The sequence below is a fragment of the Hyaena hyaena genome, unplaced genomic scaffold (genome assembly GCF_003009895.1).
Source record: "Hyaena hyaena isolate Hyena2069 unplaced genomic scaffold, ASM300989v1 scaffold_562, whole genome shotgun sequence".
Lineage (NCBI taxonomy): Eukaryota > Metazoa > Chordata > Mammalia > Carnivora > Hyaenidae > Hyaena > Hyaena hyaena.
Genome location: NW_024081198.1, coordinates 439,427 through 458,485, shown reverse-complemented (window position 1 = coordinate 458,485; position 19,059 = coordinate 439,427). Strand labels below are relative to the sequence as shown.

At 40.2% G+C, this 19,059-nt stretch overlaps 1 protein-coding gene across 8 annotated transcripts in view; it reads right to left on the bottom strand.

Moving 5' to 3' along the window:
- MTUS1 (microtubule associated scaffold protein 1) overlaps positions 1-19,059 on the bottom strand; it is a 173,062-nt gene that overhangs the window by 23,547 nt on the left and 130,456 nt on the right. For all 8 annotated transcript variants that reach the window (XM_039256311.1, XM_039256312.1, XM_039256313.1 and 5 more), the window contains 2 exons: positions 11,824-12,038; positions 3,854-3,920 (listed from right to left, as the gene is read on the bottom strand). In XM_039256311.1, coding sequence (XP_039112242.1) covers positions 3,854-3,920; positions 11,824-12,038 — 282 coding nt within the window. The remainder of the gene's footprint in view (positions 1-3,853; positions 3,921-11,823; positions 12,039-19,059) is intronic.

Sequence of the window (19,059 nt, the reverse complement as noted above, 5' to 3'; positions counted from 1 at the left end):
ACTCAACAGAACTTTCCTAAGTCATTCTGCATGACCATAATGAAGAGTATGAGGCAATGTGGAAAAGGGCTTGACACAAGCTAAAAAGATCAGAATACACATAAAATAACATGGACGAATCTCAAAATCATGTCACTGTGTGAAAAAAAGCCAGACACAAAAAGAATATGATGTATGTTTCTGTTTATACGAAATTCTAGAATACACAAAACTAACCTATGTGATAAAAATCAGATCATTTGGCTTCTGGAGAAGAGGGGTATCATCTACCAGAAAGGAGCATGAAGGCATTTTCTGGGAGGAGAGCGATCTTCAATACCTTGACAAAGGTTTAAGTTATATGAGTGTAAGCATTCCACTGTAGGCAAAAGATACCTTAATAAAAAGTGTCAGATATGGAATTGTCTATATTCATATAAACTAAGGCACAGGGAATATGCAAAAGTAAAAGCTCCTAGTGGAACTATGGGTTGTTTTCCCCTCACTTCACAATTTTAATTTTTGCACATTGTTCTTAAAGAAAATGTAAAACCCTCAAATACCCATAAGTATTTATCAATTACTTGTGAAAATGGAAAGCATGTATTTTTTCCCCATTGGAATCAGGAAAGAATCTCTGAAAGAAATTTACTCTCTGGAAAAAAAATTTTTTACTATCTGAAGACAATAAGGAAACACAGGATTATGGTAAGTACGTGACTGTAAAGTACTGAGGACTCACTGGAGGGAGGAGAACCTCATGGCTTTGTTCTGAGGGAAGTCGGGTTAACCTGGCAACACAGGACACTTGTCAGGGTAATGAGTGAGACAACAGGAAAGTTAGTCAACGGAGGGGAGGTTTGGAGGCAGTTAGATTCTGAAGGTCACAATCACAGACTACTTGGGTTTCAATGCTCCCAAGTTTGAGCTGTCTTTTTATTTTTTGCAGTTCTTAGTGTGGGAACCTTACCTTAATTTTCATAGAGAAGATAAAGAAATCAAGGGAAGAGTGACACCAACAGCCCTGCATTATTTTGGAGAGAAATGGTGGATTCTTGGCTGATGGGGACAGCAGTAGGGTTCTCTTTCTTGAGGTGCCTGTGGTGGGCCAGGCCCCATGACCAGCGCTCCACACATATTACCGTTTTACTCAGGCTCCATGACAATCCAGCAAAACACATATTAACCTTATGTTTCCAGTGAGGAAACTGGACTCCAAGAAGCTAGGCCACTTCTAGTTAGGAATCCATGGACAAAGGTCTAGAGTATGGCCTCCACTTTGCAAGCAAAGTGTGTCAGGAGGGGATCAATCATGTCTTATTGCCATCTGAGACTCAAGACAAAAAACAACCTACCCTGAGGATTTTTAGTAATATGGTCTAATTACAATTCCTTCCTGCAGCAAATGTGACTAATTACTACACAGGTATAAACTGCAGACATGTTAGTTCAATAGTAACTATTTAGTAGTAAATAGCACCTATAACATTTGGTGCGAGCCACTTTACAGTGAGTTACTTCCTGTACTCCTCATGACCACCCTCGAGCAGATAATTATTAGTGCATGTGACAGATAATGAAATTGGGAATCAAGACCCATAATGTGACTTGCCCCAGGTCAACCAGCCACCAAAGAATTGGACCTGGTTAGTGTGACTGCACAGTCTGAGTATTCTATACTACTGCCTCAAATTTTAAAATTATAATTCAAACTTTGCTGTGTCACCTGCTGTCTTCCATCTTAGTTCATGCTACAAACGATCCCACTGGCAGCTTCTGGAATATTCTTCCTGGACTGTTTTCTTCAAAAGAACGATATAATGCCTTCTCTTCTCTCTCCTCACAGAACTGAGACCATCCCCAAAAGGCTTTACATGTTACTTGAGAAGTTCTACCTCATTCAGCGGGGGCACTGATACATTCCCAGTTGTCCCTTCCATTGACTACTGTTCCTAATGTCATCTCATTACCCTGACAAGTCTCCTACTCCCAAGTTAACCCAACTCCACCTAGGTGACTGGATGATACGGAAAGGCCAACCACTGCATCTGGACACGTGGACAGCAGCAGTGAAGGCACACTTTCCTTATCACAGATGGGAAGCTGAGAATGTGTACAAACTGTGATTGCTATTTCCTGTCAGGCTATGTACCGACTGGAGGTGCTGAGGACCTGAGTCCCAATTTAAATCAGTTAACTGTACTATCCACTAAAAGGCAAAAAGAGGATCCCCTATTCATGCAGCATGAATGAGAACATTCATCTCTCATCCTGGAGAGGCCGAAGCGTGAACCATCAGGCAGGCTCATCTCCACCTCCACTGGGTCATAATGAACTCTAAGGCACGCACACAAAGGCCTGTTTCCTGATCTGCTCACTCTATATCCATTACGTTATTTAAGGCACACACAAAAGCAAATTAAGTTGGTCACTTGGGTAATCAAAAGGGCAGCAGTCTAGTTAAGTAACAGGACAGAAAGTCTCAAATGCTAAAGCCAGAAGCCTCTTTCTCTGCTGTGGTTTCCTTGAATGGTTTCCCTAGAATTTTCAAATCTTTGGGGTCCTGAAGTTCCATTTGTTTTAAAATTATTTTTCTATACAGAGTTCTTCATTTCCATAGCCCAAAATAAGGTCAGGAGAAAAGGATGCCCCAGCTAGGTAGTCAGAGTCTGGAGGGTTAGCCAGGAGTATGCAGTTGCCTCCTGTTGGGAGGTGAACACAGAACAGGAACACAGAGACAACCTTGGCCCCACATTCACTGCTATTTGATCTTTGCCTGGGGGTGAGGGGTGGCGGAGAAAATTTTTCAGTCCAACAAATTATATTGACAGTGTTGAAATTCTGGTCTTGTCCAAAGACGGGTTTCTCCCAGAACTGGGTGAACACAATTTTTGTCTCCGGCTCTTGCCTTTGCATTATTTATGCACATACCTACTCACAACTACTGACTCAAGTTGTGAGCATACACAGAAAATGGCAAAGGGCAAGGAATTCAGCCTTTTAATGAGTAACTCCAGACCTGGCTGGAGCTAAAGCAGGAAGCTGCTTCTCTAGGGCACGCAGGGCCCTCCCAGGAGCTGCCGGTTCACTCCAACACAGGAGCCGAGGTAGGGAAGGCAAGATTGTTGCATGAACCCTGAGGACCCTTCCAGGAGAGCCAAGAACGACAACTGAGATCAGCCTGGGAGCAGCGGCACCGGGTGGTGGGTGTTACAGATGTCAGAGGCTCGTGGCTCCTGGTAGGAGTGGGTCCTTACTCACCATCAGCCCCGGTCACACTGTGACACTAGCACAGAATGCACTCTCTTCAGATGGGCTATCCAGGATGTGCAGCACCCTTCTTTTTACACACTTCCTCCTCACCAACTACTCCAAGGAAAGCGTAATGTAATTACTTTTATCATAGAGGGAGTTTTCTCACCGCTTTTTAATATGGAAAGATGTTTGGGGGTAAAAAATGATGGAATTATTTAATAGGAATCCATACAATTACAAAACTCGCTCTGTCCCTGTCTTCAGGAAGAGAAATGTTTTGGTCATCAAAAGCTCTGCTAGGCTTAGTCAGATCAGTGCCAGGAATTCTGTGAACTTGAGGTCAAGCTGCCAAGATTCAAAAGAAATGTTGATATGAAGTGTTTGCACAGATACCAGAGTGGGACAGCTAAAAACTGCCAGCAGGCAACCCCAGCCACAATGCAAATGGGAAAAGCGAATTTTCCAGTTGTCTCCTCATCCTGTAAAACTGAGGGGAAAAAAAAAAAACAGAACAAAACAAAGCAAAACATGCAAATGTGCGTGCACACGCGCATGCGCGCGCGCGCACACACACACACACACACACACACACACACACACACACAAATAAAGCTCTTACCTAGCTCTCCTCGAAGGTTAACAAGTTCTTGAGATAGGGTTTTGTGTTGTTTCAGAGCTTCCTCTCGCTGCGGAAAACACACATCAGGTTACATTTTCAGAAGGGTCTCTTTCAGTAAAGGCACACATTTGTTATCACCAGGAAAATGAGACTCAGAATCGAGAAGCCAAGATATGAATCATTTAGGCTAAACAGTGTGTTGTTGAAAAAACACAGATGTCCCTTGGTTGTTAAGGAAATTCATGTTTCAAGATTCTTTTTATTTGCTCAGGTTCTCGTGAAACTTTCATTTGAGACACTCGCTGCATGGTACTTTAAAAATATTTACTTTGAGCCATGCTTCATTGCTGATCCAGAGAACCTTTCCACAAATGCATACTTAAGACTTAATGCATTCTCCTCCTCCAAGGGCAATAAAGCACTAATCAGGTTAAGATAAATATTTAATGTTCTAAACATATGCACTTATGTGCACTTTGTCCTAGATCTGCAAATAAAAGTTTTGTTACAATGTCAGTCCTAAAAGGAAGATACTAACTTGTTATAAAGCTACAGTGAAAAAGAATCCTTAAAAAAAGACAAAATCAAACTAATTTTACTCAGCTCCACATTATTTTCTAAGGATTATTATATTTGGTATCAGCTATTACTGTAAGGAGATATTAAGAGAAACGAATCAAAGAAAATAGGCGACTGTTCCAGTATTGAAAAAGCTATTATTAAAATTTCTGTAAAGAACAATTTCCAAGTTACCAGCAACTCAAAACAATCTCTCTCTCTCTCTCTCTCTCTCTCTCTCTCTCACACACACACACACACACACAAATACAGCAATAGATACAGTTTCTTCAAAGGTAGATTCTCTACCGCCAGGGCATAACTACAGAAAAGGCAGAATTCAGAGCTCTCTGAAAATGCCCTCACTAGGATCACCCGAGACGGAGCTCCTGCCGCATCTTGATCACAGTATTGCGGAGATCATGAGACCCAGTCTTTTGCAGGCAAGAGTTGCTCGTCATTCAAAGCATTTCCCCCTAATTCCAGACAAGCTCTGCCTCGGTCCCTGACATTCTTCCAGAAACACACTAGAAGCAAATACTAATTACCCTTGTTGCTGCACAGGGAGGGTAGAGACACATTTTGCTGCCGGAGCAGCCCATTTTCCAGCTTCTGTCTGCACCTGTCCCCACCCCACCCCCCGCAACGTCCAAGAAGTGCACAGGTGGCCACGCCACCCACCAGTCGGGTCTGCCTACATTCAAAGCTCTACCCGGAGGAGCACGATTGGTCCTCGGTTAGCCTTACTTCACATCCTGCAGGTTACCGTATGCCTCTCTCCTCTCAGAAGCTGATGCTGCAGCTTCTGCCTCTGGCACAAACAGCCTGAGATTACTTAAAGCCACAGCCCTTCATTTATGAAAAACGAGAGCCAGACATTAGACTGATCGATGGCCATTTACTTAAATATCAGCTGGTACAGTACAAAGAAAAACTGACCTTCTCTGCCTGGATAATGGAGTTATTTTTAGATTTGTGAACCTTTTTAGTCCCCTCTCTAATTGAGGTCGTTAGATGATCACACTTACTAATTAATAGAAAAGAGAAACTTGTTCTCCAAAACCTGTATACTGAAGAAGCCTGTGAACAAGGCGAAGAACAATCCAAGTGTGTGTTCTGTGACTTACAATTAAAAATGACATAGTAAGACGAATGGTGTTTGCTGCAAAATTTAATCTGAATGCTCAGAACCCGGTCTACTGGTGTTTAAAGATAAAGTGTGAAATGCTGATTGGAGAGTGGGAGATCAGATATCCTCTACAACTTGTACTTTTTATTTTGTAGTGGCCTCTCACTCAAGAGCTAGAGAAGTTACTGAACATGCTAACACTGTCACAGGGATAGTTAACAGTGACTGGAATTTAAGAAGCACTCTCTCGTTGACTACACTTTGCCATTAATGGTATTCTAAATGCTTGCTTTTTTAAACTGCAGTATTAAGTTATTCTGAAATTACAAACCCGTGAATCCATGGGCACCTGGGTGGCTCAGTCATTTAAGCCTCCGACATCAGCTCAGGTCATGATGTCACGGTTCGTGGGTTCAAGCCCCACATCGGGCTCTGTGCTGACAGCCCAGAACCTGGAGCCTGCTGCTTCAGATTCTGTGTCTCCCTCTCTCTCTGTCCCTCCCCTGCTCATGCTCTGTCTTCATCTCTCAACAATGAATAAATGTTAAAAACAAAAAAAATTCCTATTATTAAAAAACCCAAATCCATGAGTCCAGGTTTTAAAAAATGAACAAGTAATGAATTTTCCAATGTAGCAATTAAAGTCTCAGGAAAAATAAACCTGGATAAAACTGAAAGAAAAGCATATGGAAATAGATGTAATAATGCCTCTCTTAATCTCATAAACTTAGGCCATAATTTTGTTTGCTTAGTAATGTATTTCAGTACCAGCAATTTCGTCACGCCATTGTCAAGAACACCAGAAGACAGCTATACTAGATACCAAATCCTGTAACACATTCAGGGACTGCCTTCTAATTCACTTTCCAATAGCAGTGAAATGTCTAGTGGAAGGCAAAGCTGGCGAGAAGGTAAAATCACTTTTCAAACTTCCATCAGTGTGAAAGGTGAGGATTGAAAAATTAAGCTGATATGTAATTTCCGGAAGTAATTTTGTGAAAATGTTTACACCCTAGCACAAGTACCTACCGCATGATCCCTTGGCTTATGAAAGAGGTTTTGGGGACAAGGAATTTCATTTCATGTGAACACTTCTCCCAACTCTCCTGCGCTTGACCTTCCTGTCCCAGAAGCCACTGACAACTTCCAACCTCTGTCAATCTGAGTAAACAGTAACAGGAAAGCTGTGAGGTCATCTTTGCCCCTCCTTTGTCCAACTGGGTTGTTCTAAAGTCAGTCCATTCTTCCTTGACTCTATCACCCTTTTTCTTTTTAAAAAAATTTTTTTTAATGTTTTATTTATTTCTGAGGGGGAGAGGGGCAGCATGAGCAGGGGAGGGTCAGAGAGAGAGGGAGATACAGAATCCGAAGAAGGCTCTAGGCTCTGAGCTAGCTGTCAGCACAGAGCCCGATGCAGGGCTCGAACCCACGAACCATGAGATCATGACCTGAGCGGAAGTTGGATGCCATCCAGGCGCCCCTCTATCACCCTTTTCCTACTAGTGCTAACTTCACCGCAGTCCCGATCTCCAGAAATTCATTCCTACACTAGTGAAAGCAGTCCTCCACAGGACCTGGCAGGGGCTGCTAGAGTACTGTCCCGCGTTCTTTGTACTCATAGATGCCCTTACCCCGAAAAAGTTATTTCGTGGAGTCCATGAACAATAAACTTCACCCCAGTTCCAAGAATCTCAACCATCCAGCTCCTGTTTAGACTCCCAGTTCCTGTTCTGTGCAAGTCATACTTGCTACCCATGTCCTACCTCCACAGTAGAGAATGCTCAGCCTTCTTTACCTGACCCGCTATATAACCCTTAAAGGAATGCTCAATGCCAGTCATAGTTACCATCTCCTTTCCCCCAAAGTCTGGAGAGGACATTTACCTTTCTGAATTGATTGGCAAATTATTACTCGGGGCCCATTATGAGGCACCATTCCAGATGCTGGGGAAAAATATCAAAGAAATTTAAGACATGGTTCTTGCCTTCCAGAAGCGTGGGGCCTGGATAGAACTAAAATGGCCAGGCCCAACTCTTCAGTAGTCACTCAAGGCAGATGACCTCATCCGGTGGGAGGGAGTACCACGTAAAGGAAGAACTAAGGGCTTTATATATGATCCTATATGAAATGCAAACCCCAGGGCCACCCCATACTAAGTGTCAGTTTCTGCCTGACTCTCTCTGGGAGCTTGCCCTTTAAGAGATCTATCCTTTGCTTGCAGATGATGAAAATGCATTTTGTCACTCAGATACCGATTGCCTGTTTCTTTTTATTCAGCGACTCCTCTATCAGTGCTTCTGTCTTAACTGATAAACTCTTTATAGTCTAGATAGCAAGTTGATTTAATTCTCTTTGTATTTTAACATGCAGAATTCCCCACCATGTGAAAAAAAGCAGGAGCTGGGAATCTGGATACAAATCTGCTTTTCTATGCACGCATTAATATATGAAGTGCTCCAAGGAAAAACCGTGGATTCACCATAATTTAATTAGGGGTCCCTGGGACAGAGGCACTTAGTCTCTGGCTGCTGTCCCATCAGCGGGGCCTGGAGTGCTAGCTGCTGAGGAACACCACCAGCACAGGGGGTTTGAGGACAAAAGCCAGGTCACATGGCTCAGATGTGTGCTCTCTCACGTTCTCCCTACCACTCACACAATGAAGCATGTCCACTTTTTTTGTCCTGAGACATTTTTACTTATAGTAGCCTGCTAGGGTCACTCAGAATTCACCTTGTCTGGGTGCCACTTTAGGGTGGATTTCCCTCTGGCTGTCTGCACAGGACACTGCTCAATCATGCAAGGACAGACCCAGGAGTGGAACAAACTAAAACCAGCATCAGTGTGTCCTCTGAGAAACAGAAAGTGTGGTATTAGTTTCCAGACTCGTGAGGCACTTACTAGAACTTCCATGTAATGAATTATGTCTGCCATGAAAGTGGGAAAATTATAGGTATTAAACAGGCTTGCAACAAAAAGATAAGTGGTAGGTCTAGGATTTCCTATAATCAATCATTTTTATCCATACTCTAATGCTCTAAAGTCACTTAGGAAAAACTCAGCAATGAGATATATATGTATATATAGATCATTCTACATCTACAACCTACATCAAACTATCCACATATCAATCCATCAATCACTTTGATAAGGAGTATGAGAGAACCAAAGGGTTAAGAGGAAAATTGTTCCAAAGAATTACTTAACTTTCCCCCTTGTTATGTCTGTCCTTTCTACCTCTTTTATAATAGTACCCTGTAAACATTAGGCAATCAGTAAATATTTGCTGACTGATTTTAAAGAGCAAAGGACATTTGCATAAAGACTTTATATGTTCATCTTACATTGGGGATTCCATCCTCTCTATTCATCCATCTGTTTGTTCAGGTATGCAATGTGTGTCTACTATATAAAGCCTGGCCATAGATGCTGGGGTTATTTCCTAAAAAGGACCTAGACACAGATTCTACTTTCAGTGAGCCTCTGTTCTTAAAAAGCCAAAATGAGTGCAAATGATTAACTGTAATACAAGGTAGAGAATGACAGAGAAATAGAAGTGCCCCTAGAATCCAGAAGGTAGACAGAACAGAGAGCCAGAAGGATCAGGAAATAAAAGATGGAGTTTTTGAACTGAATTATAAGAAATCCAGTGGAGTCACAATTACATGGGCATTAAAACCTAAATTAGGTACAATATTAAAGTCACATACAGTAAAGTATCCCTGAGACTTGTTAAGAGTTTGTCCTGTTGTAGACTGACCAAACATTTGTCAGTATGTTCCAATGAGTAAGGTTTTTCTTCTAATGTTCGATCTACTCCTTCTTCAACTGAGCATCTGATCAAGAGTTTGGTTTGTGTTTATGAGCAAGGTTCTATGGGGAAAAAAATTATCTTGAAACAGCAGGATCCCATGGACCGTGGGAGGTTCATACCATGGGAGGGATTTAGGAACCAGAGGAAGAGCAGACTCTTTCATGTCACGTCCACTCCTGAGCCTTTCCTTATGGAGGGGCATGAAAGACAGGTCTGCCTGATCCACTTAATTTGCATTTTCTACTTGGTTGTTTGTGTAGTGAATCCATGTAAATCAAATGTAGGTAGTGGGATGATGCTACCCAAAGGTCTGAACACATAGATATTCGCAAGAAGGGCAGTGGCCCAGTAACAGCATTTGAACAAAGAATAAGAAAGTCGAGACATTCACAGATGATTTTAAGTTCCTAACGTCCTAGACCTAGGTTCAAGACCTGGTCTTCCTCTAATTAGCTGTCTGCTGAAGGGGAGATACTTAGTAGCTCCATGCTTCAAATTTCTTACTAGTAAATTCCAACTTGTGGCTTTGGACAAGATTTAATAAGTACAAATGTCTAGATCTTAGTAAATATTCAACAAATGTTATATCCCTCTTGATTCTCGTCACTAATTATACAGCTAGAGCAGATAAGCAGTGAGGTGTGGATAAAAAAGAGCAGCTCATGCCAAATTATAGAATCTTGTATTCCATGTTATACCCCAGAGTTTTCCAGAGGACATATAATGTGAGCCATACATATAATTTTAACTTCCTAGTAGTCACATTTTTTAAAAGTTCAAAAGATTAAATTTTAATATATTTTATTTAACTTAGTATATCAACATATTATCATGTCAACATATAGTCAACAGAGTGTTCAAAAGATATCTTACATCCTTTTTTTATACTGTCTTCAAAATCCATGTGTATTTTAATGCTTAATCACATATCTTACATTTGCCTTATTGCCTTCCAGGTGTCCAAAAGCTTCATAAAGACAGTAGCTACCACAGAGGACAGGTCAGCTGTAGACAATGGGGAACACTGAAGGTTTTAATCAGTAGAGTGGAATGCTTTGCAAAGACCAATCTGTTAGCAGTGCTTGGGATAAATTATAGTGAAGGGCATGCAGGTCTAAAATCTAGTTAAGAAGTTATCATAATTTAATGGGCAGTTATCCAAAGTCTGAACAAGGTTGGCATCAATAGGAGTGAAAAAGATGATTGGCGGGGGGGGGGGTGGGCAGCCACGTCAACACCGTAGGGTGAGGGCTCACAGGACTTAATGACTCATTCCACGTGAGAGATAAAGGAGAGAAAGGAATTGAACATGGGGCCAGTTAGGCTAGCTATAGTAAAACAAATTTATTGATTTATCACAAAATAGACCAACTAATTGTTTCCTGCATTTGATATTATGTGGTATCCAACTGAACCTACTTGATTATATAAGCCAGCTTTCTAATTCCTTCCTTACATATTAAAGAGAAACATAAGTACTATATATACCACTCTAATTTTAAAACTAGATGTATGTCTCTATCTTGCTCTCAAAAAGATGTATTTGGACAAAGCTGTAAAAATGTTCATCAAATATTGATCCCAACTGTTTATTAGCTCGGTTACGTGCAAGGGCACAGACCAAGTCTCAGTCACCTTTATCTCCCCTGCCCCAGACAGGCAACCATGTCACAGTAGCCTCTGTAGGAAGTGAACATAGGTTTGTTGGACAAACTGAATTACAGAACAGGAAAACTGAATAGTTTTCTTCCTGAGATACTACGGATACGCATCTTTTAAGACTGCGAGTAAAAAATTATCTCAAGAGCTCAAGTATAATCTCACCCCAGTGTTTCCCCTGAGATAATTGCAGTTTTTGTTGCTAGACCAGTAGCATATGTTCATGGAAACTTGGTTTCTTGATGCATTTTAACTAGTGCCTGAACTAACATCCTTGTAGAATGTCAGGGAAGAATAAGCAAGCAAAGAAAATCTGTTTCGCATCTGCTGTACACAAACCATGTTAGGAGTGGGTGGAAATTCTGAGGAGTCCCCAGACCCATACTGGGAGTTATCTCAGAAGTGTTCTTTGGCCCATAATCAATTTTATTTTTCAAGGCATTAAACTAAAGGTGATATGAAAAGCTGCATATAGACAAAAAATTAATTGAAAAAATGTTAATGCTAATATTGGAGATGTGTGTAAGTACAACAAACAATTATCTTTTGCCATTGTTGGTCTAAGTGATTCTGGAAGAGAAAAGAAAGTGGTAGAAATGTCTCCATACCAAATTTTGAGAGAGAGAGAGAGAGAGAGAGAGAGAGAGAGAGGCTCAAGTATCAAGTAAGTTGACAAAAGCATAATTGGATGAATTGTATCCGGTCTCACCATTCATTAACTGAAAAGTATTCACAGGACAATAGCATGAACACTGCTCCTCCCACACCCCTCACCTCAGGGACAAAGACTGTTTAGAAGGTACACATCCTTACCTCTGAGAGTAGGTGCTGAATCACAACGGTTAATGCTTCAAACCTGGTATTACCACAGGAAAGAAGCTGCTTGAGCTGCAGGATAAATCCACTTTGGTTTTCACATTTTGTTTTATACTGGGCCAACTCAAGTGTTTTTTCAGAGGACAGCACATCTGGAGACGTCTGGGTCTGGGTACACAAACTTCTGGGATTCTTTTGTCTGCCCTTTTCAACTGTAAAGGGAATGAGCATACATAGGAAGATATGTGATTTTAATTTTTATAATCACTACCATCTGGGTTCAAAAACAACTAAATAAGCCACAGAAATGCACTTAAGGTACATTTGCATAACGAACGTGTATGGACCAGAAATTAATCACATAGTTGTTTGGAATGTATGAGCACAGACCCTGTCTCTAGCTCTGACTTTCAAAGATTTACATGGGGCAAAAATCATGTATGTGAAAGAAACAGATTTAGCAATCCAGACACAGGAAAGTTGTGTGCAAAATAATGTTGATATCACAGTTTCTCATTTTTTTAGATGAATTGGCAAAGTATCCTGTGACAAGGTCCCTGAGTCTATATTCTGATTACATGTGCTCTATGAAAAATACAAGCGACTGGACTTTCAATACCTCTCCCTCCTCCTACCCTTTTTCTATAAATTTCCCATCCTTTCCTGCTGATGGCTTGGTCATTACAAAGATTTATACTGCAGATGAGTCATTTCCTAATCTCTAATAAATCATTACACATACTGAACATCCACTTTGTCCCTTAGGTTCATTGTTGAAAGTACTATACTCTTGACTATACTTTCCATTTTCTTTTCAACGCAAGCTTTATTGTTTTTCCCCTCTCCAAGTAGTAATAATGGTCTACGTATTTTTGTTTAAAAGCTCATGCTAATACTCCAAATCCAACTAAGATGCTGTGCTAAGTGATTATTCACTTTCTGTGCCACGGGTGTCCTGAGAATTACTTTATTTTAAATGAAAAACTGCTCAGTTTTGGAACCATTCCAAATGTCCAAATGTTACTTTAAATATCCAACAAATTGGAAGAACACGAAACAAGCTGCTTAGCTTCTTGAAATAAGTAGGCCAAGGAATCAAAGCAAAACTAAATCTGAAAAAAAAAAAAGATACAAGAAACAAAAACAAATGGTTTCCTGCTCTCAGACGTATTCCCAATGGCGTTCACATTCTGTGGGAACAAACCTAACGAACTTTTCTAGATGGGAATTATTTTCTCTAATTTTTCGGGGGGAGGAAAACTGTAATAATTTCTCAGGAAAAAAATAAACTTGCCAATTCATGCTCGAAGAACCAATAACAAAATACACTCAATATATTCCTTAAGTTAAGAAAAAGGGCGAAAAAAGTTTATTTTTTTTTGTTGCTTTCTGTGGCTCCATGACTCATATTTGAGTATTAATACTTGATAATTCACTGTTCTAAAATGACTAAAATATCTTTTGTGTTTTAAAAATACTTAAAGGGTCAGGTATTTGTCCATAGTCTTTTTTAGTAATCATTAATAGCTGTTTAGCACTAATTGCCACTTCCAAATCAGATGAAGAAAGCAACCAAGTTCATAGTCATAAATTCAAGTCCTATAGGGACAGCATTTGAGAGAGTCACATTTTAATGAAAAAATAACCTAAATATTTTACAGTTTGTCAAAGCGTCTGAAATTAGTGTTCATTTTACATCATTTCCAAAATGTTCTTAGGAGTTCTCTTCTTCACATAATAACTACACAGTGTGTTATTGCTCAGTGAGTGTTCTCACTTTCTTTTATCCACTTAGTAACCCTTCGTAGGTAAGGTGAGGTTCCAGGGTGGGAAAGGGCTTGTCCAGGCTCATCCGGCTTCCACAGGACAGATGCAAAGTAAGAAGCTAGGCCTCTGACACCCAATGTCTACTGTTCCCACCTATCCCACCCAAGTAGAGATGGGGAGGAGATGTATTATCTAATTAAAAATAATTTATGCAATAATCATAACAAAATGTTACCTCAGTATATCAAGCCTGTTATTTGCTAATTCTTCATTTCAGTAAGCCTACATATAGATAAGCATCAGCGTTTTATATAGTTTCCTCTAATTTTATTCAAACAGAACAGCAATATATACATATATTGCTATATATCCTATACCCTGCTATATATCCTACCAATAATTATGTAATTCATTTATTTATTGATACACTGCATTGATTTTATCATTTTCTAAATTCCTTATCAATGGGTGATTCTCTTTCCAGAATTTCTATGCTGATCAATTTTATTATTTAACACAATATCAGAGTTTTCAAGTATTAAGTTATAATTATTTACAAGAATATTTTCTTCAAAGATGTTAATATAATGTATTGAGATGTAATATTTTATATTAACATCTTTGAAGAAAATATTCTTTAAAATCCTTGTCTATTAAACACTTTTTGATGAATTTTACTGGTCAGGTTCTACTAGGTTATTTCATAAGATACATTTATATTAATTTATTAATCATTGTTTTTCTACCTTCAGGTTCAGAATACAGGTATTTCTTTTGTAGCACCCAATTTTGTATTTTCCTTCAAATTATATCAAACTCAAGCAATAGCTAGTAATATGTTTGGCTTCTTTGTAAACATTTTTTACAGTGTTATCTACATTTTTAAATTTTACTCTAGTTAAAATATTTGCTATTAATATTGTTTGGATAGATTACTTGATATTATTTATCTTTTTTTCTTATTAAATGGTTTTAATTCCATTTCTAACATTATTTTAAAAAGAGAAGAGAGGGGCTCCTGGGTGGCTCAGTCGGTTAAGCACTGACTCTTGGTTTCAGCTCAGGTCATGTTCTCATGGTTCGTGAGTTTGAGCCCCTCTCTGGGCTCTGCACTGTCAGCTTCGGATTCTGTCTCTGCCCCTCCCCTGCTTGTACTTTCTGTCAAAATAAATAAACTTTTAAAAACTAAAAAAATTAAGAGGGAGATAGACATAGTATCTTTTTAATAAAATACATTTTTTTTACCATCTGAAATGTAGTTCCTCATTGTTTTTGAAGCATAAAAGACATTTAACATAATATTAGTTTCAGATGTACATGATGATTCACTATTTGTATATACTGGGAAATGCTCACCGGAATAGTCTAGCTAACATCTGTTCCCATACATAGCTAAAATTTTATTTTCTTGTAATGAGAACTTTAAAGATCTCTCTTAACCAGTTTCAAATATGCAATACAGTGGATCTACTCTATTCCCATACTGTACATTATATCCCCATGATCTTTTTATTTCAGAACTCAAAGTTTGTACCTTTTGATTCCTTTCACCCATTTCACACTCCCACCTGCCCACCCCTCAAGACAAACTTTTTTCAGCTATGTCAGTCCAACTATGTAAGCTATTTCCTAATTTGTTGCTGAGAGTCTGATGGCTTAAGTCCACAAGTGAGGTTGGTGCCTCTACATTTCCTTTATTACATTTTGGTTGCTTTAGTTTTTGTTAACAATATGGCACTTGTGCTTATAAAAGTCCTATCCTCCATATTTCAGAACTGTTAACTGTGTCAGGGCATATATACTCTTTGGAAGTTTAGAAAATTCTCTAGAACCCAACACTGCATTAAGAATGCTGCTAAGATTACTCTAGCATGAACTTAAGTGGTTTTTGTTAAGCTATATCCTGGGATAAAACATCCACTGTCCCAGTCTGACTACACTCCAGTCAGGCACATCTCTTGGTGCTCAGTTGCTTTTCATTGATGCTTTGCCTGGTTACTGGCTCACCTGTGGCTGCAGTGTTAAGGTGTTAACTCTAACAAGAGAAGCAGGGGAGGGACAGCACTGTGGTACAGTAAAACCCAGCTGTCCACATGACAGGTGCTTTTCCTCTCAGGCTTTGTTGTTGTTGTTTTCTTTTTAAAATTTTTAAATGTTTATTTATTTTTGAGAGGGAGACAGAGCACAAGCAGGGGAGAGGCAGAGAGAGATGTAGACACAGAATCCTAAACAGAGTCCAGGCTCTGAGCTGTCAGCACAGAGCAGGACCTAGGGCTCAAACTCACAGAGCACAAGATCTTGCATGACCTGAGCCGAGTCAGATGCCCAACCGAGTGAGTCACCCAGGCGCCCCTCTCTCAGGCTTTCTTAGTGGCTGGAGAACTGGAGTTTCTAGAGACAGGGCGCCCCACATAGCAGCATTAGCTCTTAAGTGACCAGCCACAAAGACCTTCAGCACCACACCTAGGGCACAACGCTGTTCTGCCTCAGGGAGGGACTCAAACTGTCAGCCGTGTACGTCGCAATGCAGCTTTCAGGGCTACCCAGCAAGAATCTCATTCAAATGTTTAAACAGTTCTGGGAATGTTGGATTGCACAATTTCATGCCCTCAACTGATGTTTAAGAACATCAAAGCTTTGTGACAAGTCTTCTTGATCACACCCGAGCTTCAACTGTTGAATTCACAGCTGGTAAGCAAGACTTTATTCAATACCAAACCCCACACAGGGGTACAATGACATTAAGTAAAGGATTTCCACTGCAAACTTGCTTGCAAAAACAAGATCAAAGACAACCCAAATGTCCATAAGTAGAGGACCAGTTAAGCAAACATATGACACATTTCTATAGTGAAGTATCACAACTGTAAGAAAGACCTAGGAAGCGCTCTAGTAAATGCAAAATTCAGAGTAAAGAGCAATGTAAGTTATATGCCCTGTTGTGTAAAGATGATAAAAATATAAGAGCATGTTTTCTATTTTGTTGATAAATTCTTAACAGCATTATTGCATAATACATACAAAAGTACTAACGATGTTTACCTTTCCAGTCAAGGGGATAAGAACCAGACAGATACAAGGTACTCTAATATATTTTTTATGCTTTTGAACCATGGGATAAAAACATATCACCTATTCAAAATTAAAAAGTAATTATTTCCTAAACATGATTAAAATGAATTCTGAGCATTTAAATTGTTAACACTCAGCAATCAAAAAACATAATTAATCCATGTTTCTTCCTCGGGGAATATAGACAGGAATTTAATAAGACAGGTTTTATTGCATGTGACGACACAAAATAGAAGGAAGAAAGAAAACATTGTCATGTTAATTCTTCTAAGAGTCCATGTCTTCAGAATTTAACGTAAGAGCAAATAAGCAAATAGAATGCCCTCCACCTAGAGCTGGAAAATCAAGTTGTAACCTCAATCTTCCGCTCCACATACTGTGCTCCCTAAGGGCAAAATTGTGCCACATGGTAGCTGATGACCTGATTTGAGCATCTTATTCCCCCTCCTCACTCCTGGCCCAGTTGAAGATCAGAGATGATGCAAAAAAAAGTGATGCTCAAAGCCCTAATGCTCATAAATAGGGTCCTTCAATATACTGAAAGAGTTTCCTTTAAATATTACAGGAATCAGGATTTATAGGAAATTAAATTATGAACCAAACTTGCCTCTGTATCCCCTTTATTAACATGTTACCATTTTGATAATGCAGCTGTATTTACACATAATTCATTAGATCTATTAACAAGACATGTGATTTCAAAGAATCAACTAGAAACCTTAAAATTACATGTAACCTTCTACATAGATTCAGAAGTCTGTCAACAAGATAATTATCAATATCATATCTGATCCAACCTTCTTGGGACTCCCTAAGGAAACTGAAACCTCCATCGGGAAAACAGAAGTAGTGAATCAAAGACATGTGCTCACTTGAAAACCAATTGGATAACACTGTTTGCTATATTTGTTCCTTCTTCTTCAAAACCTTCACTTAATAAAATTTCAAACTAGCTCAAGGAACTTATTTCATTCTATATCTTCTTGAAGAAATCTACAAGATGAAGATACATATAGATCTATATCTATATCTTCTTGAAGAAAGCAGTTGGGTAAAGAGGAATAGGGCCCCTTTTTAGGTTCCAGTCAGTCAGGCATATAGACCCCCACATCAAGACAAAACAAGGTTTTTGAGAAAAACTTAACCATTAAGATATGGATAAACCTACTACGTGCTGAAGACACATCCATCTTAAGGCCAAACAAGCCATTTACTCAATGTGCTGGCTCTCCCAATATTAAAATTCAGTAAGACAGGACCTACTGGAAGGGTTTGCCTCAACAAATGCAAAACTATACTCTGCATTTAATAACTAACGTTGCCTAATTTTTTCTGCACCTATTGACCTAGTCATTTGCTCACCAAATATTTATCAAAATCTACCACGGTGACTTTGCTGGGTGGCAGGAGGATTTGTCTTGGTGTGCTGCCGGGGAGACGAGGGGCACTCACACAGAGGAAGGTGGTGTTGTACACGGATGCAGGGAGACACCGGCATCTAGGCTGAATCATGTCCCTCTAGTAATCATCTCTTCCTGTTCAGCTCTTATAGAATCCACCTATCTGCATTGACAACTAATGTCTGTGGGGTAATAAAACATAGGTAATGACTAAGGTGCTGGTGAGGGCCCCCTCAACCTCCACCAGCGGCCTGGACAGACAACCGATTCCCTTCTTTCTGCCTTAATCTGACTCAGCACGCCTAAGCCCTTAGCGGCACTTATCTCTGCATGGAGGCCTGTGTTTCCGTGGCCTCGGATGATGGGTGCTTACCCTGGGAGATCTCATGAAAACAAAGCATTAAGCGGGAACTATCGGGAAATACGTGTTTTGATAAGAGGGAGTATCCAGTTATAAATGATCACCCCGATGACTGCTGTTGGTTCCATAAGTGCCAATTGCTTCTAACAAACTGTTTCTGCAAAGGTGCCATAAGGAACTTTGGTTAATCTGAGGGAGAGGTGCCCCCACAAGGGCAGTGGGAGCTGATAATTAGGTAACAGACTCATGTGGAGAGTGTGGGGAGAGGCCAGGAGGATCGCCCTAGATCTGGGGCGGTCAAGACACAGTCAGAAGGCAGAGTTACACATCTGGCAGACAGACGGAAGAAAAGGCCAGAGGTGGCACAGGGGTTGCATGGGCCCGGATATTCCTGAGGTTCAAGTACAATGAGGTGGCTGAAGCATCAACAGGGGGGCAGCCGGCACACAAGGTTTGGTCATACAGGGGGCTGAGGACGGCACTGAGCCGGGGGCTGGGGGCACTGGGAAGACCGGAGAGGTACGCAGGGAGGTCGGGAGGAAGGCCCAGGATGACCCCGCCAGTGCGAACAGGCAGAGAAGGATGCATGTGTTTATAATGCAGAATCGGGGGGGGGGGGGGGGGGGGGGGGGG